The sequence below is a fragment of the Chanodichthys erythropterus genome, chromosome 18, assembly GCF_024489055.1.
Source record: "Chanodichthys erythropterus isolate Z2021 chromosome 18, ASM2448905v1, whole genome shotgun sequence".
Classification (NCBI taxonomy): Eukaryota; Metazoa; Chordata; class Actinopteri; order Cypriniformes; family Xenocyprididae; genus Chanodichthys; species Chanodichthys erythropterus.
This window is the reverse complement of record NC_090238.1, coordinates 2,435,940-2,459,517: the sequence shown is the minus strand read 5'-3', so window position 1 is coordinate 2,459,517 and position 23,578 is coordinate 2,435,940. Positions and strand designations below refer to the sequence as shown.

At 37.3% G+C, this 23,578-nt stretch overlaps 1 protein-coding gene across 1 annotated transcript; it reads right to left on the bottom strand.

The window, feature by feature from the left end:
• Positions 1–208: 208 nt before the first annotated feature.
• dlst (dihydrolipoamide S-succinyltransferase) lies at positions 209–23,483 on the bottom strand. Its single transcript, XM_067367074.1, has 15 exons — positions 23,339–23,483; positions 15,744–15,777; positions 15,532–15,574; positions 15,350–15,411; positions 12,936–13,010; positions 12,799–12,854; positions 11,895–12,003; positions 11,290–11,457; positions 10,439–10,515; positions 9,457–9,554; positions 6,045–6,175; positions 4,440–4,513; positions 4,150–4,233; positions 3,517–3,684; positions 209–860 (listed from the first exon to the last, which is right to left on the bottom strand). The coding sequence occupies exons 1-15, from the start codon at positions 23,399–23,401 to the stop codon at positions 726–728; spliced, it is 1,377 nt and encodes a 458-aa protein (XP_067223175.1). The 5' UTR covers positions 23,402–23,483; the 3' UTR covers positions 209–725.
• Positions 23,484–23,578: the final 95 nt, after the last annotated feature.

The window sequence follows — 23,578 nt, the reverse complement described above, 5'->3', positions numbered from 1 at the left end:
AGTATAACGATTACTACATTAGTGTCCACACCAGCGGATGATATCCCTCAGTTTATTATAAGCACTGCAGTTTTATCATGTCACTTTAAATGTTCAAGCTCTTTAAAACGGTGGATTCTGATGTATTAAGGCTACAGGCATCACTGAAGGCGATCAGACTGACCTCAGCTGTGCACAGACACACTTCTGTTTCTGAATAATAAAGCCAAAAAGACAAAGCTGGAGCATTTCATTCATTTTATTGTTTAAAATCTCATAGTTTTGGTTCTTTACACGGGCAGACAGAATCTGATCGTCTGGAGTTGTGCGGGTGAAAAAACAAAACACCTGCGACACACTGGAACATAGTGTTTCTGATGAACTGTTCTTATCTGTTCGAAGCTTTTTTTACACTGAAGAGATTAAATATGACATACTGTATATTACTAATATTTTATTCGTCATTTAGAAACAAATAATTGCACAGGTCATGGTTTGTGTGTTGAATTGTACATAGAAGGACAGGACAGCGCGACGGCTTTCCTGCGAGGGCGACAAACTCCATAATATTCTGAAAACCCAGCGGACATTTACATGGTAAAACAACTCGACATGAAGCTAATCAATGCGAATCCACTCCAATCACCTGCTGCCATCAATTACTCTAACAGTGACGCGTCTTCCCCTAGTGTGTCAGACGGGTGGTGATGACCGTTCTGTGCGAGTTGCGGCTCTTTTGAGTGCGTTCACATGTCCAGCAGCAGCACCCGAGGGTCCTCCACCACAGATTTGATCTTCCTCAGGAAGGTCACCGCCTCTCTGCCGTCAATCAAACGGTGGTCGTACGTCAGAGCCACGTACATCATCGGCCTGATCTCCACCTGAACAAAGCCAGAAAACACACACAACGTCTGAGAATGAGCAAAGAAGAGCACGAGTGCACTTTTTCTGCGCTGTTGGTTTTTCCATACATTTTTCCCATAAGGACTTCAAAATAAAGTCTTTGTTAACGCTTCCTAATCCATGAACCGAGGAGAATCACACCATCACAATCTTTGATTTGAAGCAGAAAAGTATTTGAAAATTGAACAAACAGACAAAGACTGTGAACTTAACGGCTTTAGTGAGGGAGAGACCTACAATCCCATGAAGCATTGCAAACAGCATAATCCAATTCGTACTCTTTTAAAGTAGATTATATCTATAGAAACAATATATTTTAATGCAAAATATGCACATATTTAAAAAGTATTTTGAGAGCACATCTGGATCAACTCTATTCAGTCATTTGTGGTGCTTCATGGAAGTGGGCGGAGCTAAAGAGCTCTTCTGGCATGATTTGCATGCCGTGACACTGATTGGTGGAATTTCTGCAAAGCATCATGGGTACTGTAGTTTTTCTCCACAAATTGCACTGTTAAAGGGTTAGTTCACCCAAAAATGAAATTTCTCGTTCCACACCCGAAAGACCTTCATTCATCTTCAGAACAAAGATATTTTTGATGAAATCCAAGAGTTTTTTTTTTAAATCCTCCATCAAAAGCAATGTAATTACCACATTCAAGGTCCAGAAAGGTACTAAAGACATTGTTAAAGCAGTCATGTGACTGCAGTGGTTCAACCTTAATGTTATGAAGAGACGAGAATACTTTGTGTGCACAAAAAACAAAACAAAAATAACTTTATATAACAATTTCGTCTCTCCCGTCAGACTCATACACTGTTTTTCAGCTGTATAGAAATAATACTATAGAATAAAGTCATTATTTTTGTTTTGTTTTTGCACACACAAAGTCAACATGACTCCAGTGGTTCAGCCTTAGTGTTATGAAGTCATGAAAATACTATTTTAGTGATGTTTTTACTACTTTTCTGGACCTTAAATGTGTTAATTTCGTTTCTTTCGATGGGAGATTAAAAAAAAAAATCTCAGATTTTAATCAAAAATATCTTAATTTGTGTTCTGAAGATAAACGAAGGTCTTACGGGTGTGGAACGACATGAGGGTGAGGAATTAATGACAATTTCATTTTTTGGGTAAACTAACCCTTTAACATGGCAGTTTTAAAAATAGGTTTGAATGATGAACACATGGCTTCAACAAAAGCATATACTGAATAATTGATTAACCTCAGAGCTCACAGTAGGGCTGACTTTATAATTTATCATTAAAAATCAGTTTCCCTAAGCTCTTTGGTTGTGTTGTGTTAACAGCTTTCAATATATATTTGACATGATCTTTACGGTTTACTCAATTCATTAATTGAAAACATTGTGGACTTCCTTTGAATAAATGTCACTAGTTTATTGATTTATAACAAATCTCACACTTATTTAAATGCATAATTGGCTTTTTAAATAGTATGTCCTCACACAAGTAAAGTCTATTCTGTGTTATTGCAAATTGCACTCTCAACAATTTGAAGTATTTAGACAGCACACATCCTAATAAGTAGCTCAGGGGACCTGTTACCACAGCTTACTTAAATGCATGGTTGCAAGTTAAAAATTCTAATTTATGGTTAATTAAACCTTTCAAGTTGCAAACATTAATTTGTTGAGTTCTTCTGACATAATGTTGATCGTTACATCAACTTAATATTGTCTGTAATTTAAGCGCAAATTTCTGCATTAAATGGCTTTTTAAAAAAATTAGTCTTGATAACTTCAGAAATTTGGCAGTGGATTTCTAGTTCCCAGCATGCTTTGTATAGGACTGGATAAGGAGAATAAATGTTGAAATTAAGTGTTAATTTGTTTTTCGTGAAGGTAAAGACCTGTTAGTGTTTAATGCTGTTATGTTTGACATTTAAAAGAGTTTCTGTAATTTTTACCATTGTGCTGAAGAGTAGATAAATGAAGGCAAACACTACATTGACTCTATAATCAATGACTGCGCTAATGCTAATGCCAGTGACAAGTAATATCTTATATGTTCATGAAATATACATGTTAAATAAGTTATGCAAGCATGTGCTGTGATAGCTGTGGATTTGAACTGAAATAGATAAGACTAATTGGTTCCAGGCCTACAAATCTGGTAGTTGGAGCGACTTAATTTTTTTTTAATGGTCAACTTAATTTGTGTTTATGCTATGCTGCAAATTAAGTTCCTCTAACTCAATGTAGCTTGTTGATTGAACATAAATTCACTCAAAGTTGTCAAAACTTGAAAAAACTGATGTTAATTTTTTTTTTGTAGAGCCAACACATTATTTTTTAGAGTGCAGCGAGACTCAATTCTTTGTGGTGCTCAATGGGAGTGGGCGGAGCTAAAGTCTGGTGCAATTCTCTGATTGGTGGAATTTTCTGTACAGCATCATGGAAATTGTAATTTTTCAGCCCAAATTCCACTGTTACATTGTACTAATTGAAATAATGTGAATGGATGGCTTCAACATTCGATTAACATCCTCTGAACTCTTAGTAGGTCTTTAACAGTTTTTAAGTTGTTAAAATTAAATTCCTCTATGAAGAAAATGGAGTTTTTGCTTCACAAACACAACTGCTCTAAGACACAAAATGTTCACATCTAACCTTCCCAGCAATGGCCACGGGCCGGTCAAAGATGCCATGCATGCCCAGAATGGCAGACTGTGGCGGGTTGATGATCGGTGTCCCAAACATGGAGCCGAACACCCCTCCGTTACTGATGGTGAACGTGCCACCGTCCATGTCCTCCACAGCAAGTTCATTCTTACGAGCCTGTGGGAAATCCAGAAAAAAATAAGTCAGAAATCCCCCAGAAACATTCAATCTGACACTTTTAATAAGTTTTTTTTTTCTTTGCATTTCTCCCTCATCTAGTTGTCTAATAAACCTGGCATTATATATATTCTGAATATTGTCGACACTTTGCTTTTGTTCCTCTTTTGTAAGTCGCTGTGGATAAAAACATCTGCTAAAAGCATGAAAGTAAAAGGTGCTCTGATGAACACTCTTTAAACCGGACCGAGTCATTAGAGGAATAAACCGCAGTATTTTTCAGAAATTACATGGTTTGATTTTTCCCATCACTTGACATCAGCTCTACCAGTGACACCACCGCTGTTTTTTTAGGTCATGTAACATATTTACCTAAATAAAGATTTCTGGTTAGTTGCTCCATTTGCAGCTAAATAACCATGTCTTCAGACAGCAGCACAAATCAGACGCATCCATCTGTCTCACCTTTTCTCCCAGCTCGTTGATGGTTTTCTCAATGTCGGCGAAGTTCATTCCCTCCACGCCTCTGATCACTGGAACCACGAGACCCTGTGAGACGAGACAGAGACAGCGATGAGAAACAGAGACGCTGAAGATCAGCTGCACAGTAACACAGCAACAATCACTCTACTGCCATAAGATTAAGAATAAAGAGCATAAGAAAAAAAATACTGAGCCTAAACTTCTGAACGGTGGGTCTCATGAGATTCACGCTTTCGGAGGCTTTATAAGAGGAATAAATCTGTAGGAATTACCTTTGGTGTTGCGACGGCCACACTGATATCCACATATTCCCGATACACGATCTCTTTGGTTGTGTCATCAATGACTGCACAGATAAAAATACCCATTAACAGCTTTCAGTATGCAGTATATTTGACCTGTTCTTTAACGTTTACTCGATTAATTATTTTCCTTTGAATAAATGTCACTAGTTTATTATTTATAATAAATTTCACACTTATTTGAATAATTGCCTTTTTAAATCCTCAAGCATATTAGTGTGTGTATTAGCTGTTATTTTTATATTTTTGGTTTTCATTTTCATTTTTAGTAATTTTGTTGTGTTTTTTTGTCATTTTTAAATACGTTTTATTTCAGCTTTAGTTATTTTAGCACATCGAGTGTACAAAAATATACTAAAATGAACTATGTGTGTTATTTTATTTTATTTTATTTTATTTCAGTTTTTAAATCATTTTTGAATCATTTTAATTGTTAGTAATTTTGTTTTTAAAATACATTTTTTAATTTCATTTTTTTTAGTAAATCTAATCTAAATTAATCTAAATTTAGTTAATCTAAATGCAAATGAGAAATGTTAACTTGGTAACTGCTGACAAGTTTTTTTATATTTTATTTTATTAATATTTTGAATTAGTTTTGTTTTGTTTTTAAATGTTTTTATTTCAGTTTTAGTTTAATGTTTTGTTATATTTTATTTCAAATCATTTTGTTGTTAGAAATGTTGTGAGTTTTTGTAATTTTTAAATACATTTTTATTTTAGTTTTTTTCTTAGTAAATCAAGTTAATCTAAATGCAAATGAGAAATGTTGCCTTGATAACTGCTGAAATAAGTTTTTTATATTTTTTTTGTATTAATATTTTGAATTCCTTTTAATTGTTAGTAATTTTGTTGTGTGTTTTTGTATTTTTATTAGATTTTGTTTTTTAAAATGTTTTTATTTCAGTTTTACTTATTTTAGTATTTCAAGTTAAACAATTTTTTTTAATATTTTATTTCAGTTTTAATGAATATTTGGAATTTGTGTTTATTTTTATATTTTTCTTGTGTGTTTGAGTTTAATTTTTATTAGTTTATTAGTCTATAATATATTTATTATTTTTTAATATGTATTTTAGTCTTAGTTATTTTAGTACATCAAGTTAAACTAAATGCCACATTTATATACATTTTATTTCAGTTAAAGTTTCTTTCAAGTAACAGAAGTTCATAGTTTTAGTTTTAGTGAACAATAATAACCCAGATCGTGACAACCCTACAGGTGTCTGTTTCAGCATTCGGTCAGATACGACAGCCTCACCAGCAGGTACATGTAAGTATCCAATGAAGAACATGAAATGGTGTGACTCTGGGCAAATATAGACACACACTGGCCTGATGAAACCGTGTTAAACGAGGCTGTCTATGTAGGCCAAGCCAATGAGGTTTGGAAGGAAAGAGAGGAGGGGGCGACTGAAAGGTAATCTGTAAAAATGTTCTTTAGACTCGAACAGACAACCACATAACCACACACGCTTAGCAGTGGCTTAATCTGAAGTGGTCAGATGCTGAACTAGCAAGGCTCAAAAGTGTGTGTGTGTGTTTGTGTGTGTGTGTGTGTGTGTAGACACGTACCAGCGTTAACGGCAGGCTGGTCTGTCAAAGCGTAGGCAGCAGCTTTCACAAACGCAGACATGAAGCCCAGTTTGATACCGTGTTTCTTCAGGAAAGCATCTTTGTATTGTTTCCTCATCTCTGTAATGTTGCTGTCATGGAGGAACAAGGAAACATGTAAGACATCTGCAAATGACCATTTACAAGGAATAGTTGCTCAACCTCATGTCATTCCAAACCCGTATGACTTTCAACCATGAAATACTGAAGCAGAAGTTCAGCAGAATGATTTACACTGTCAAACTATCATAAAACATACCCATGTGAATCGTTTCCCGGGTCTTCTGAAGTCATATGATAGGTTTGTGTGAGAAACAGACTGAATTTTAAGGTGAATTTTAGAACATAACAGTGGTAATTTTCCTGTTTATTAATGTGAAGCTGCTTTGAAACCATGTGTACTGTATAAAGCGCTATAGAAATACATGTGACTTCACTCACTGTATGGGAAGAACTGCATGAAGAATAAAAACCCTTTTGTGGTCCACAGGAAAAAAGTCAAATAGGTTTGAAACACAAACAGTGTACAAGTAACAGGATTTTGATTAGGGTTAGGCATGAGTATAAAGCACGAAAACGATGATTGAAAATTAAATATTTTTATTTCTTTTTCTGGTTATGGCGGCATTTTGGATGGTATCTTGATGATCTGATTGGTTAGCATTAAGACTAACACTTTGATAATGAAATTGAGGAAAATAAAGAGCACATTCACAGCCTGTGTAATTTTCTGTAGATAGAAGTTAATATTTCACCGTGTCTTAACCAGACGCAACGCTGAGACACATGATCAAAGCTGTCTTTTTCATGTTAATCAGAGTATTTGTCCAAAACAGCTGCAACAATGCTATTTTAGAAACAGTTTCTATTTCTGTGACATCGCAGACTCTGCCCACACACTCTTCTGATTGGCTGTAAATTTGGATCGATTTGGTTGCGAGTGCAGTGCGCTTACAGAGAGACTCCGCCCACAAGCTGTTCTGATTGGCTGTGATTTTGGATTGATTTGGTTGCGAGTGCAGTGCGTTTACAGAGAGACTCCGCCCACAAGCTCTTCTGATTGGCTGTGATTTTGGATTGATCTGGTTGCGAGTGCAGTGCGTTTACAGAGAGACTCCACCCACAAGCTGTTCTGATTGGCTGTGATTTTGGATTGATTTGGTTGCGAGTGCAGTGCGCTTACAGAGAGACTCCGCCCACAAGCTCTTCTGATTGGCTGTGATTTTGGATTGATCTGGTTGCGAGTGCAGTGTGTTTACAGAGAGACTCCGCCCACAAGCTCTTCTGATTGGCTGTGATTTTGGATTGATCTGGTTGCGAGTGCAGTGCGTTTACAGAGAGACTCCGCCCACAAGCTCTTCTGATTGGCTGTGATTTTGGATTGATCTGGTTGCGAGTGCAGTGCGCTTACAGAGAGACTCCGCCCACAAGCTCTTCTGATTGGCTGTGATTTTGGATTGATTTGTTTGCGAGTGCATTGTGTTTGCAGAGAGACTCCGCCCACACACTCTTCTGATTGGCTGTGATTTTGGATACACTATGGCATCTCATAGGCACTTCAGTTTATCGGTGTTCATTCACTCTTCAGCTTTAGCTCACGCAGATCAAACAATAATTTATTCAAATTATGATTGGAATATTTGAAACAGATGTTTCTTTTTCAAAAACACTGATGATACTTTTTTAATGATCTAATGCATGTGTTATTTTTCTCATCACATTTTCATCAACAGCTAAAACGGCAATGCCCGACATTACAGAATATAATTGGAATATTTGACGACATGCATACCCACAAAAATGAGCACCCCTAATTTTGATTTAAAATTCCTTGAAATGTAAAAGCACAATCCAATGCAAATAATCCCACTAATAACTCTTCAGCAATGATCTGCAACAACCAAAATCCTCCGTTTGTGTGGTCTGTGGCATTTAAGGTTAACTTTCCTTACTAAAAACCCAATCAAGGATGTTGTGGACAACAGTCTGCCCAGGTTTTGAGTGAAAAGGGACGAGACTGTAATTCTCCATTTTCCTGTCTCTAACACCGTTTAGCCTCTCCGGTTTCTCCGCTAACGGAATTAGGACTGTCCCAAGACACGCGCTCTCAGAGAAAGGAGAGAAGACGCGATAAAAATCTTCACTTTCCAAAGCCTTCAAATCTTATTGGCTTGTCATAATAACCCATAACGTTCCGGGCGTCTCGCACGCTCCCTCCGAAGGCCCGTCTCAGGGGACGTCCGGGGCAGATGCTCACAGGCCGCAGACGAGCATGCTCCTTCGACTCCAGACCGGCAGAGTCTTCCTCCATCCCATCAATGCCAACGAGATTAGCGGCAGAACACGAACCCTGAGCAGCTGAAAGGCAATACGGCCATTTGCGCTGGGGAGAAATCCTCAAAGTGTCATCTTCAGGGGTTAGCGAGGGAGGCTGTGGACATTAACGTTTCCTTGTAAATTAATAAAGCCCATTTTACCCTTCTTATCTTTGTTTTGACAAACATTAGGACCAAATATTTACATTCCGTGCTTTAAGTGGCGATTCGGTTTCAGAAATCTCTTCCTGTAGGCCAGATTCCAATCTATAACCATTTGGACGGGCATTGCGGAGCTTCTAATCAGGTTTGGGCAATAAGCAAAATTTTCACAGGCCATCGACAGACTTTCCTATGTGTCAGTGGTCTGTTCTGAACACTGGCAGGCACAAGTCTGGACACACTTCACTGAATGCTTGAAATCAGTTTTGTACACAAATATAAAGTGTGCGCATACACTTTCAAATAATGCAATTCTATATATGCTGCTGCTTCTTCTGAGACTACATTTTAAACAGCATCTCCTCCAAGAGTTTTCAAGCTAGAACCAAACAGACCTTCAGACTGTTCTGACTCGGGTTGCTGTATCTTTTCTAACTGATCGGACTTTCAGTATGCGTAAAAGGATGAACAAATCTATGAAAAATCCCAAAACTTTTAAACTTGCTGAGTATTTAACCTACATCCACCATATATCTATCTATCAATTTAACAACATACAGAAACATGTTATCAATGCGTTAAATCATGGTAGAAACACTGTTAAATCATGATAAGTTAAAATGTGGGGAACATGTTGGCCCATGTTAACAATGTGATAATTCATGATAGAAACATGCGTGCAACATGGTAAATCATGTTAAAACATGTTAGTAACTTGCTAAAACAAGGTGTTTAAATATTCTAACAACTTGCTAAAACATGTTAGCAATGTGCTAGAACATGTTAATAACATTTTATTGTCCAAGTAAAATCTTCAAACTTCAAGCTTTTCAAAAGTTATTTTAAACTTTCAGACAAGCAAACAAGATATGTAGGCTGAAGTCACAGGAACAAACCTCATATCAACTTCATTGAAGGTTGTCAACATGGCACAGGTGTTCTGCGCTTCCTTCAGCCGCTGAGCGATTCGCAGTCTCATGCGGTTCATCTTCACCTGCAACAAAACCACAGAAGGGCTAAGCATTTTCAAGCTGAATTCATGCCATTTTCAGTATGTTTCATTTTTGATAACATTCATATGTTAATATAACAATGTTTTTAATGCACCTTTTTCTTTGGCTATTAGTTTTTTGTTTTTTTTTAATAAGCAAAGACAAAGTTTTTATAACAGCAACTCTGATTTAAACCTCAGCAATAAAAATGATGATCGTGTTTATTTCGGAAATTATTTCTTGTGAACTGTTTCAACAATTTGGCCTGAAAAAATGTTCATGGAAATCTCCAAATGGCATTTAACACTGTTACACATAAATAGAGCATTTCATTTGATGAAAAAGATGCATTGGTTATTTTCACTATTTGTACCCTTGCATTAAACATTTTCAATCAAAAGGCAGCAATTCAACAGGCTCTACTTTTTTATTTTTGAGAAAAGACAAGAAAAGAAAAAGAAAAGAGAAAAATTACCTTAAGTCATTCAAAATCAAATACAGACTACTTACTGAATATCGTCACAGATGAAAAATGTCAAGGTATAATTTGAGCCACATCACAGACACAGGCGAAACTAAAAGCATTGACATTTTATGGTCTAACATGATCATGCTAAAACACAACAGCTGCACAAGTGACTGAAGAAATGCTGTGACACAGTCTAACTAGTCCTAAATTAGTCAGTCTTCTTTAAAGTAATTAGTCCCAAGAAAGATCCTAACAGAATGAGCACAGTAGGGTCATACGCAGCAAGGCCTTTCAAACTGGGGTATGAAAAATACATTCTATAGTAGTAGTTCTATAGTAAACTTGGCGACATACAGTATATAAGCTGCACTGTGAGTTCATCAGACAGCAGGTTTGCTGTGTTAATGGATGTCTTACCCTGTGCTCTGAGCGGGCGGCTTTGACTCCAGTGTCAACAGCAGCAGGAGCAGCAGCAGTGGGTTTGATGGCTGAAACTGTCAACAGACACAAGAGAAGAGAGTTTTAGGATGGTTTAGTCTGCAATGTTTACTAACAAAAGCAGGCTATCTGCAGGGTTTTTAAAATAACATTTAAGGCTTTTTAAGACCTGTACAAATAAAATGAATACCATATGGATGAGGTAGAGCAATGTCTATGGTAACATCCTAAACCATTAAACAACTGTAAACGATGATTTAAACATCTGTACAGGGCAAAATGGTGATTACAGAACAACAGAAATATAGCGGTTACCCTGGTAAACCCTGTATACAAAGCATCTGTGACTAGTTTGAAGGAATGATATAAACACCATAAGGTAAACAATGTCAATTCATCAACAATAGATCAATAAAACATTGTTTGGCATAATGTGCAGCAATCACTGACTGTGAACTGCTTTTTTTTTTTTTTTTTTCATTTTTACTTCTAAACATGCAATGCTCAGGATTAAATTATCGCCTTCTGAAGTTTAATAATCAATCACATTAAGCCATATCGCGATTCCTGTTTTTCTGTCACCAATTTTAAGACCTCTTGAAATAATTAAGACTTTTCTTATACCATTAAAGGCCTTAAATTTGATAAAACTTAATTTGAGATTTTTTAAGGAGCCGTACGGACCTTGAGTATTGGTGCTAGATTTACCAACCAAAGTTAATGTCACAATAAAAACAATACGCACCATAGAACAAAAGAAATGACATTTTAAATCTATGGTGAGGTTTGATCATGTTAACAGAGTAACACTCCTGCTAAAGGGGACTAACCTGGTTTGGACTGGATGGGCTGGGCTGGCACAGGGGGTACAGGGGGCATGGTGGAGGGGATGGGACCCGCAGCAGCAGGAGCAGGAGCAGCAGGGGGAGGTGGTGCAGCAGCGGCCGCAGGCGTCTCTGCTGCAGGAGGAGGTGCAGCCGCTGTCTTAGCAGCTCCAGCTGAAACATTTCATTGAGTCAGAGCTGAAACCACTGCAGCAGAGCATCACTCACTTACAATAATAACCACTTCCTAGGACAGAAAGACCTGATACTTTATTTCTGATTGTGGTTATTATGAAGATGGAAATTTTAAGTGTGGTTACACATATATATATACTTTGCCCTAATAAAGATTTCAAAAGTTAGTTTACATGTCTAGAAGTAAAGTTTTAGAAGAAGTTTAATTCATTTTATTTCAATATATACAGAAAATGCATGTTTCAATATTACTATTAGAAATGCATGAGTCAAAGTAATGTCCATATGGCTGTAATATACAACTATAATATAACAAGTTATGTGGGTTATTATCATGACAAAATGAACATGGCAGGCAATGATTACAGCCTGTGACAAGACCATTTTTGCTATTAGCAAAAAGAAATGTGGCTGACCTCCTTTCTTGAGTCTGAACAGAGGAGTGCCTCCTTCCACTTTCCCGCCATCAGGAACCAGCAGCTCCTCGATGACTCCTGCGGCTGGAGAGGGAACCTGCACCGACGTCTACAGGACGGGCACAACACACACTTTACTCCAACACTGCACTCACACAAACTGAATAAAACTACTGACTTCAGCTGAATAAGGACACCATTGTCTTTTTTAGAGCTGCTTCAGAGCAGAATTTAATTCTTTCTGCATCATTAATTATTACTTTCCCGTTTATCCCTGTAAAGCTGAAACAATCTGTATTGTATAAAGCGCTATAGAAATAAATCTGACTTGACACTTACACAGCCTGATGTATAACAGGAAAACAATTTACATTTTGCACATGGTATATTATTTCTGTTGAGTTTGCACATAGTTTAAGGATTTATCTAGCCCTACAACAACTAATTAAAAATGCTAATAAACAATTAGTGGGAAAAATTCTGATTATTATCCTTGATTAGTCATAACCTCAATTAAAACATTTAAATCAAAACATTTATTGCTAAACATCAAATTTAGGTTTAAAACTGATTTGAAAATTTAAATGTAAGCAAAAAAACAAAGCAAAAACTGATGTCTGCATATGAAATGTAACTGTAGTACTGAAAAATACATTTCACTGTGTTCAGAGCAAAACCACTTCTTAGTTTGTGGTTTGCAACCGTTCTGCAGTATTCAGACTGAGTAGTTTTTCAAAATCAGTTTATATTATATTGCCTTTTTTGTATAATAATTTTTAGCATGCAGATTTCAATTGTGCACACTGTTTGATTGCAATGGCATGAAAAATAAGATTAATCAATTATTAAAAGAGTTATTAGTTGCAGCCCATTGTTTTAATGGAGTTTCATCAACGCTTCTTACCTTATCAGTCTCAATTTCACAGACGACCTCGTCCTCAGAGACTGTGTCTCCAACAGCTAAAAGAGACACAAAACAAGGTGAACAAGGTCCAATCAAGGTGAACCGTCTGTAATGCACATATGATCAACACATCTTACCTTTCTCCCACCTGACGTCTCCCTCTGTGACAGACTCGGCAAACGCTGGGGTTTTTACTGTAATAACTTCATTCCCTGCAATCACACCAGACATGTCATGTGGCGTGGCATGTAAAAATGTGTTAACCACTAGAGATATATCCATACTGTTCACACCACTGAAGACATGACTGTACAGAAAGACAAGCCTGCCTAAAAGTGGTTGTGTGATTTAAAACAAAATTGATTTGTTTCACCAGGTAACTAGACTAAAAAAAGAGCAGTGGACACAAACACTTCAGCTGCGAGTAAGTGCGTCTGCAGCAGCCTTGATTGAGCAGAGTTTATCACAGGTAAGGTGAATAATTAAGAGCAAATAAACATCACTAAATGAAACCAACATTTCAGGTTTGGCCAGGCATCATGTTTTGTATTCTAGCATCATATATGCAACATGATTCCTCACATATGAAATATTTATCAGCGTCCACGGCAACACTGTGCCTGTATATTACTCTGCTTATTACTTTACACAAAATATTGATTTAATTAACGTTAAATCTTTCATTAGCTCAACGTTTTTGTAAGACAACAGTTCCTAGCACGCAGTTTTCAGCCAAGACAAACTAGAAAATAAACATCAGGCCACTGAATGCTGAGATTGATGAATTAGAATCAAATATTCCAGAGACGTGTAATAATGCTAAATATTTCAAAACCATTTTTGATCTCACGGCTGATGAGAAATAGAAAGGCTGCATCTATTCATATGCACTTTAAATGTTGAGTTGACTCAAATGTTACTTTTTCTGAAGGTTTGTAGTATTTTCAACTTTTTGAAAATGTTCAAACAAGGCATTTTTTATTCTTTATTAAAAAAAAAACTGATCTAATTCTGAACTTGAAATAAGCAGCAGATTCAGTTATTTCAGCAATATTATCAACAGTGACAGGGCAATCAAAATCACTTATGAGCTCAGGGTAACACTTTATTTTAGTGTCCTTGTTACATACAGCAAATTATGCATAATTAAATGCAACTAACCCTAAACCAAACCCTATCCCTATAGTAAGTATAGGGCTGCACGATATATCGCATGAGATTGTCACGCGCATTTCGTCAGTAAAGCCGGTTCCCTGATTACCGTTAAATCTCCATCACCTGCTTTCAAATGGAGCGGCATTTAATAGACAGAGCCGTAGATCACTGAAAAGCCACGCAATATCGCGTTCATTATCGAAGGCGATTCATCTGCGATATGAACGCGATATTGCGTGGCTTTTCATTGAACTACGGCTCTGTCTATTAAATGCCGCTCCATTTGAAAGCAGGTGATGGCGATTTAGCGGTAATCAGGGAACCGGCTTTATTGATGAATTGCGCGTGACAATCTCATGCGATATATCGTGCAGCCCTAAGTAAGTATATGTTGTTAATTAATATTACTCAGTACTTAAATGTATAATTGAGGGTTCATACCATTTTAATAAATTTCCATGACTTTTGAGGCAATATTCATGACCTACCATTCCATGAAACATCTATGTATAATAAAATCCATGTTCATATTTACCACAGCATATTTTAACTAAAATTAATGACAACAAGCAATGCGGTTTAACACAAAATAAACATGTATTTGATAAACGCCGGCACACCAGAAAAGACGGTTACATAAATTCATGTTAAACATATTTCAATGTACAGATATTTGTGAAACAAATTTCCATGACTTTTCCAAAATGTTTTGCATTTACAAATCTTTTCCAGGCCTGGAAATTGCCATTTTAAAATTGCAAGACTTTTCCAGGTTTTTCTTGACTCTAATAATACACTGTAACAAGGACGCCTTAAAATAAAGTGTAACCGACCTCAGAAATGGAGACTTTAGTGTGTCAGATGACCTTGACCTTCAACAGACACGTGGCCATAAATGAGTGAAAGAATGTGTGTTGACATTGTATGACATAAACACAAAACTCTGAAGGCAATGGAAACAGTTCATCATGACCAAAAACCAAGGCAAAATGTACATTAGCTAAGTTTCCATCCAAAGTTGTGAATTTAACTTAAGTACAAAATTGGAATTTTGCATAAATCATTTGGAAATAGACCACCATTTCCATCCCATGTGTTCAAGAGAACAAAATCGATTGGCGCTGTCATGTTCTCTTGCATTCACAATCGTGTGTGACGCTTCTTGAGGGAATTAAACCAAATCATTTTGATGACAGACTTTGACTTATCGGATAAAAAAATTATCTGCCTGAATTAAGCATGTACATTTTTATGCGTTCCCATCAAGCATTTTTCATGTGATATCCCAAAATGTGCATAAAAATAGGTGGATGGAAACATAGCTAATGATGCTGAGCAACACGTTTTAGCAACTTTAACCTTACTTTAAAGAACCAGCGCATGAGCTGATACGTACTGTGAGCGGCTGTGGTTTTGAAGTATCTGATTTGATAGACGCTTGACCGGGTCTCACACCTCCTGAAAACCAACAGCACAATCCAGTGAGATCTTTTATTTGGTATCTGTGGGTCACACGGTGACCACGGATCTGCCTTCCCAAATAAATCCTCTGGGATCAGTGAAATGCCTTATACTTACGGGCTGTTCTTGAAGCTGATGCACTGACTAGCTGATGATATACCTGAAGGAAAAAGGAGACACAGGAACATCTAATCATGTTTGTTTGCACTGTCAGAAAAAGAAAGATACAAGACTGTTAAAACCTGTACCTTTACAAAAACACCACCCATGTCATGCAATACAGAGGAAATATCACCAACAATCATAAGATAGAGTGGGTCAGAACTCACCTGACGTAGCTCGTCTCGCGAGAACACCGTTTCCCTAGAAGAACAAGACGACACCAATCCATCAATGAGCACTAACAGCACCGAACTATGCAAATCAAACAGCAGGGACAACGTTCAACAAAGAACAAGATAATCTCGTCTAGCCAGACTTTGACAAACAACATAACATCTGGCTTGTTGTGCAGTGGAGCGCCTGTCATAACCAACCTCAGTCTTGTGCATGGGAAAATATTTTGGCGGATGTCAAAATTCATCTTTGTCGTGCCAAAGATTTATTTGATCATTTAATGTGACGACACCTGGTGTTCTGCAATACTGGTACCTGCTGATAGTCTTCTGCTTTAAAACGCTCACATGAGTGTTCGTGTAAGCATCAAATGTTTCTATTCACACTGTGTTTTTGCAGTGTCGCACTTTTGTAGCCAATCACAGACATATCTGTTGAGTGTGTGAACGCAATGGCCAATCAGATGTGTAAGTCAGTCAGAATCTGATCAACCCACTTAAAATGGCGAACATGATCCAACCACATGACACGCCCGATGAAAGGTGCGGTAAGTAGTTTTTCAAAAACACTGTTTGGAAGTTAGTCAGGCTGACACCAACAACAAACGTCTAACCAATCAGCATTAGGGGCGTATGGCGGTTGAGGAGACAGAACGAGCAAGAGAGAGATTTGAAGAAAAACTGCAGAAAGAGAAATGAGAGAATACAAAAGAGCTCAAAAGAATATCACTGCAATGAAGGTTTATGATTGAGCAAGCGCTTTAGAACCCACGTTAATATTACAGACGCTTTCCAGCGCCATTTTTATTTCATAAATAAAAAGGACAAGTTAATATTACAAACTATTTCTTGGCATTTATTGTCATTACTGGGCTCACAGTCCAAATCCAGTAGTGGGACGGTTCAATGTAAAAATCGAACCATTCAGTTCTCCACCCATGGCACGCGCTTGCACTGCGGTTCATCCCAAATCTGACGACGCATCCATAATAGGGTTTGTTGAAAACAACGTTCAAAACAGACAGACGAATTCGGCTAATGTATGTTTCAGTCGAAGGATACGCATTCTAGTTTCCCAATACGTTACAACAGCGATGATCAAAAGAACATGGACAAAACAGTCAATCGTCGTAAAGAAATGTTCAATGACATGCCAAATGCTCTAAAACGAATGAGATCTGAACATCTCACATCGCTATCTGTGTTTAAAATAAACTCATTTAAACCTTGACGCGAAAGAACTCGCACACGCTGTGAGGAGATGTGTGTGTACTCATCCGAAGCCGCATCACAGCGCACAAATACTCTCGTGCAAATTCTGTTTCAAGTAGTGTTGTCACGGTACCAAAATTCCAGTAGTCGGTACCAATACCAAAAAATGTTTATGGTTCTCTGTACCAATTTCGGTACCACAGCAAAATCTGTTGGAACTATTTTATTATTTTATATAGACTATTTTAAAAACATATTCATATGTATTATTACCATCATATTTAATATTTCAGCTTGTGTGTGTGTGTGTGTATATATATATACCTCAATGAAATAAATACAAAAATAAACAAATGCTCAAACATCCATTTTGAAACAGACGTGCATGTTTATTTTAGCTATTCCTTCAGTGAAATGACACTACAGCCTGTAAAACTATTAAATAAATATCAGTAAATAATGGTGACCTAAATAATCATAAGAAGGTTAAATATTTAAAAAAAATAGTTTTTATTTCCACAAAGATGCTTCATATAGCCACTCTGCGCTTTGAGAGGGATGTGGGACACGAGCAGGAAAGAGACCATTTCTCTTTAATAATATCTTCATGTTATCTCCTGATGTTACAACAAGCAACTGACACTTGTTGTAAAAGGTCTGAAGATCAAGTTTTATCTTCTCTGATAATCAGGAGACCAGATCGTGATTCGCAAAACAGAATACAAACCCGACAAAGCTTAAATGTATGGACTCACGTATCTCTCTCATTAATTCAGCACGGATCCAAATGTTTCCATGGCTGCGATGTCACATTTAATTGCTAACCTAGCTATTATTTCTTTTGTAAACAAAGCTTTGTTCTTCACTCGTGTCATATTCACGTAAATACTGCCACAGTCCTATCAGCGGGTACCGAATATACCCGGATTCTCGGTATTACAGAAATGCGATAGTGTCACATTTTCAAAATTTCAGTACCAACTTGATACTGAAGTACAGGTACTAGACAAATTCACACAAAAATTATGTCAACATGCCCATCTTAGCGAGTATCCTAACAAACATAGTAGGTTATGTCTTGAGAAAAACGAGTCAGACAGCGCATGTGTATCAGTGAACTGGATCTCTGAATTATGTCTTAAAGGGACAGCGGTCTAATATTCCTGCTCTCTGTTTTAATGTTAATCGTACGACAAAAGATGAAGAAATCATGCTTTCGTAACTTCAATAATGTTTTATCTTTATTTAACTATTCAAAGAAGTTTATATGCAATGTTATTTTTTATTTGATTACTTTATTCACTTTCTGTACCTGAAAGTGGTTAGATACCTGAAAAACCTGTAAAGCATCATTTATCTTAGCTCTCATGTATTCATTTGTGCTTGTAGTTAATTACTTGTTTTAATTCTCTTTATTTTATTTGACAATTGTCCTATTTTTTGCTGAACGAACTGTACCGAAACCGTGACACTAAAACCGAGATACAAACCAAACCGTGAGAAATCTGGACCGTCCCACCCCTGATAGAGTCTTTTGTAGTGTGTGTGTGGATAACACGCCATGTTCGAATGACTGTTTTTGATTAAGAACATTGTAAATTACTCATTTTATCATCATTTGATTAAAGATTTGGTGGAAAGTCTAATATATAAATAACTCATAAAAAGGGAGGAGCTTAACATGTTGATGATGACATGACAATCTACTAATCTGATCACACTTTGTGCCAGAGCAAACGAACAAAACAAGTTATGGAAAAACTTCAGGCCACAAACACGAGCGCCGATACATCACTGCGTCTGACAGGCCATTAAACAGCAAAGGCTGGAGTGACAGTCAGGCACACATGTGAGTCATGTGATCCATCTATGTCACAGGGTCATAGTGAGAACGACCAATGCTGCGGCTGGAAGGACTTTGACATCTACAAAATGAAGCAGATGAATAAATTATCAATGCTCTTAGAATTTTGGTAAATTACCGACAAATTTTGGGATTTTCCAGTCTTTCAAGTCACCATGAAATCAATTTTTCCATCTTTTATGGAATATTGCAGTATTTATATTAGGGATGTCCAGATCCGATCACATGATCGGAAATCGGGCCCGATCATGTGGTTTCAGACTCGATCGGAATCGGACATTACCTCCCGATCAGGACTCGGATATATATGTATTAGGGGTGCAACGGTTCTCCACTTACGGACCGCACTTGCACCGCGGTCCATCTCGAATGACGACGCATCTATTGGTTAACCCTCTGGAGTCTGAGGCTGATTTGGGGCCTGGAGAACTTTTGACATGCCCTGACATTTGTGCTTTTTTCAGTTGTTCATAAACATATTAATGGAAAAAGTGTCATTACACTGTATTCAGCACAAACTAGGCTACAATAATATGTGAGGAACATGTATGTACATGTTTGTGTTTTTGAAGGAATAACATTTATGCGTGGTTGTTGAAAAAACAAAAAACTTAAGTCACTGAAATAAGGCCAAAAAAAGTATAATAAATCTGTGTTCATAAGACTTTAGGGTATTGGAGGTTGTAGACTAGAGTTTTTGCTTCAAAATTATGTAAAAATTATGCTGCCTACTCCTTCATATAAAACAATATATTGATTTAGTTTTTGTAAGACACTTTTTGCCAAGAAACACAGTATGCGAGGAGGCGTGAATCACCACTGAAAATGGGCCATTCTCACCTGAGAAGACAAAAGAATTGGATAGTAATGAGCTGAAATGACTTGCATATTAATGAGGCATTTCAGTCAGGTAGGCTGTGAAAAAAAACCTTCTGTGATGTCTCAAGCTCATTATGATATATGAAACATACAGAAAAATATTATTACAATATAAAGTAATGGTTTTATATTATACTTTAAAATATAATGTATTTCTGTGATGCAAAGAGTCTGAATATAGGCTTTTAGTTTAAAAGCATGCACATTTGGAGAAATATTGGATTCTCATATGCTTATGTCAATTTTCTATACAGAGGAGTTATTTTTATTTAATATTCACTGTCATTACTATGAGCGCTGGTGTTTTCAATTCATCCTTGAAGTCGGAGGGCGCTCTGTGCATTTTAGTCCACAAATTCATCTAAAAGAAGAAGAGGCTATTCCATGAATGGAGTTTCCAATACATACAGCAGCAGGAGGGCGCTAAAGAAACAAAAACTCATCTAAACTTCATCTGTAGAAGACAAGTAAACAGGAAGTAACTGCATGTCTTCTAGAGATCGCTAACCATGACTTTTACATCCAGATAAACACTTTTCAAGACAATAAATACACGATTGAGATAATAAATGCATGTATTGACTGAATTAGCGTCTGAATAGCGCTGGCTCCGTGGGCGTGGCCGCATTAGCAGATAATGAGCTGAATCACGGATTTCTGACATGGCTCTCTTTTCATACAGATTACATAAACAAAGAAGGTTTGTTTTCGATTTGACTTACATGATTTAAAACCTGACATCTTAACGTTTTTTTAGACATAAGTGTAATTTTTTTGTCATTAGTATTCACTAAGTTACAGTTCATTTTCTGAGAACTATCAGATTGGAGTTCGTTCAGAGGGAGAGGAGAAATCACGCATCATGTTAGTTTTCTTTATTTTACAAAAAGCACAAAATTCTGTTTTTACTCTGAGTGTACACAAATGAAAGAAGATATTCCACAGATTAAAATGGTGTATAACTCTTAATTGTATGTGCAACATTGACGGAGTATTTTGAGTCTCTTTCACACTGATAAGAAAAAAACCACGGTGGTATCGCCGGCGATACCGTCAGACCTCAGAGTGTTAATATGGTTTGTTTAAAATAGCAACGTGGAAAACAGACAGAGTTCAGATAATGTATGTTTCAGTCGATGGATGCGCAAAACGTTACAACAACGATAATCAGAAAGCGTGGACAAAACAGTCACTCTTTGTAAACTGTTAACTGCGAGTGCCGTCTGCTCTCATGTCCAGTCATTTACGCCGTAATCACCCGGGTGTTGATACACGTTGCTGTCTGTATTTAAACTAACTCGTTTAAGCCTTGCTGATTTAAACCTTAAAGAACAAGACGCGAAAGAGAACTCGCACGCGCTGTGAGAAGATTTGTGTGCGCTCATCCGAAGCGCGCACACGCTTATTCCAGTCAGCGCGCAAATACTGAGTTCTCTTTCACGCCTTGCGCTTCGGCGGCCACATTCATACAAAAATTATGTCAACATGCCCGTCCTAGCTAGTATCCTAGCAAACATAGTCGGTTATGTCTTATGTGAACGTATATTAGTCGAGAAAGACAGCGCATGTGGAACAGTAGGCTATATGTACTGGATCGTGCATGTCTTAAAGGGACATCAACTATTCCTGCTGCCTGTATTTAATGTTAAATCAAACAACAAACAACAAAGAAATCACTCACTGCTCTTGACTGAATAGTTTTTGTAACTTCAATAATGATTAATCTTTATTTATTTTATACAGTAAAGATAATATGCAGTGATATTTTATATTTGATTACTATTTGAAAACCGAATACCTGAAAAACCTGAAAAGCACTGTTCCTGGATCTGTTTTTTTTTCGCTCTTCTTTATTCTTTTTTATGTAGGCTATCAAGTATCGGATCGGGACTCTGTATCGGCAGATACTCAAAATCAAATGACTCGGACTCGAGGGCAAAAAAACGTGATCGGGACATCCCTAATTTATATTAAATGATTTATCGGCGCTCATCATTATTCATGTTCCTCGTAATCTTGAATCAGAATATTTTCTCCTCCCTCTTGCATCTTCTCTTCTCTGATGACAAGGGCGGGGCAACCTGTCACTCACATGAGATCCACCAATAGCAAACCACAACCATCCAATCAATTCTCCACAGACAAAATCAAACCCCGCCCTACATTTGTTCTTGTTCCAGAAGCGTTTCACTCATATATACGGCACAATAGAGAAGATAAATGCTACTTTAGCTCCATGCCTACTTTAAAGGACTGATAAATATTGATACATAATTACTGCAAATAAGATGTTTGCACAATCTGAAATTAAACACTTATTTAAAGGATTAGTTCACTTCAGAATTAAATTTTCCTAATAATTTACTCACCAAGATGTTCATGTCTTTCTTCCGTGGAAAAGAAATGAAGGTTGAGGAAAACATTCCAGGATTTTTCTCCATATAGTGGACTTCACTGGGGTTCAACGGGTTGAAGGTCCAAATGTCAGTTTCAGTGCAGCTTCAAAGAGCTCTACATGATCCCAGACGAGGAATAAGAGTCTTATCTAGAGAAACCATCGTTCATTTTCTAAAAAAACAATTCAACTGTATATGCTTTATATACTTACGGAATAAACTAAACTGGCATTGCCAGTTTAGAACGAACGCGGCGCCAGTTTCGCTTTTTTCCTTAAGTAGAATAGGGAAGGCGTAGGACATTCAACAAGCGTTTTGAAGAATGCAGAAACCGGAAGTACGTTCAAGGCGATATTTTGTGTGTATAAAGTATATACAGTTGTATTTTTTTCAGAAAACGACCAATTGTTTCTCTAGATAAGACTCTTATTCCTCATCTGGGATCATGTAGAGCTCTTTGAAGCTGCAATGAAACTGACATTTTGACCTTCAACAATTTGGTCCCCATTGAAGTCCACAATATGGAGAAAAATCCTGGAATGTTTTCATCAAAAACATTTCTTTTCGACTGATGAAAGACAGACATGAACATCTTGAATGACATGGAGGTGAGTAAATTATCAGGAAAAGTTTATTTAAAAGTGGACTAATCCTTTAACAGGTTTCCTCAAATATTACTAAAATTAAAAATGACCTTAAAAACTGACACACAATGAATTGACTACTTCTGTTCATTTGGGAAGGGGTGCTATATTGCAGATACATATGACCGAATTATGGCAGATATCAACAATTAATGTGGCATTTGTGCAGTCACTTCAGAAGATGACGACAAAAGAAGAGAAAAACAGATGCCCAGAAACAGCAGAGACAACACAAATACATTATCATAACAAACATGAACATTAACAGGTTTTGCGCGTGTCGCGCTATCATAAGGGAGGTGACAGCTTGATCACATGGGAACTTTGACAGCAGACGATTCTCAAATGACCTGTGATCTACAGTATTGATTTAAAGTTTGATGAACGCACCACATAACGCATTAAGAGCCCGTGTGAGTGTCATTAATGTGATGTGAAGGTGTTTGTTCTTCTGCGGTGTGTTTGTGCGCGAGTGTCCTGCTGCCCTTGGGCCTGCGCGCGGCCTACCGCTGCCGTCATCATAACGGTCATCGCGCTCAGTTAACCGTCATTCGGTCATTCTGCGAGACACATACGGGTGAAAGACACACGTACCTGCCGCAGGGCGGTGATCGAGCGCCCGAGGCTCCGGGTGAGACAGCGGGAATGGGATAACATGTCTTCGGTGTGGACCGCGCGCACTGCAGCAGCTCTCACAGCACAGCACCGGAAACAGCGCCGCCACAAGCCGGAAAGAGTGCGGAACGTACCATCACGAGTCAGAGAGAGGTGAGCGAGGACGGAATGTACCATTTATTTGTCACTCTTTTTTTTTTTTCATTTTAATTCAATCTG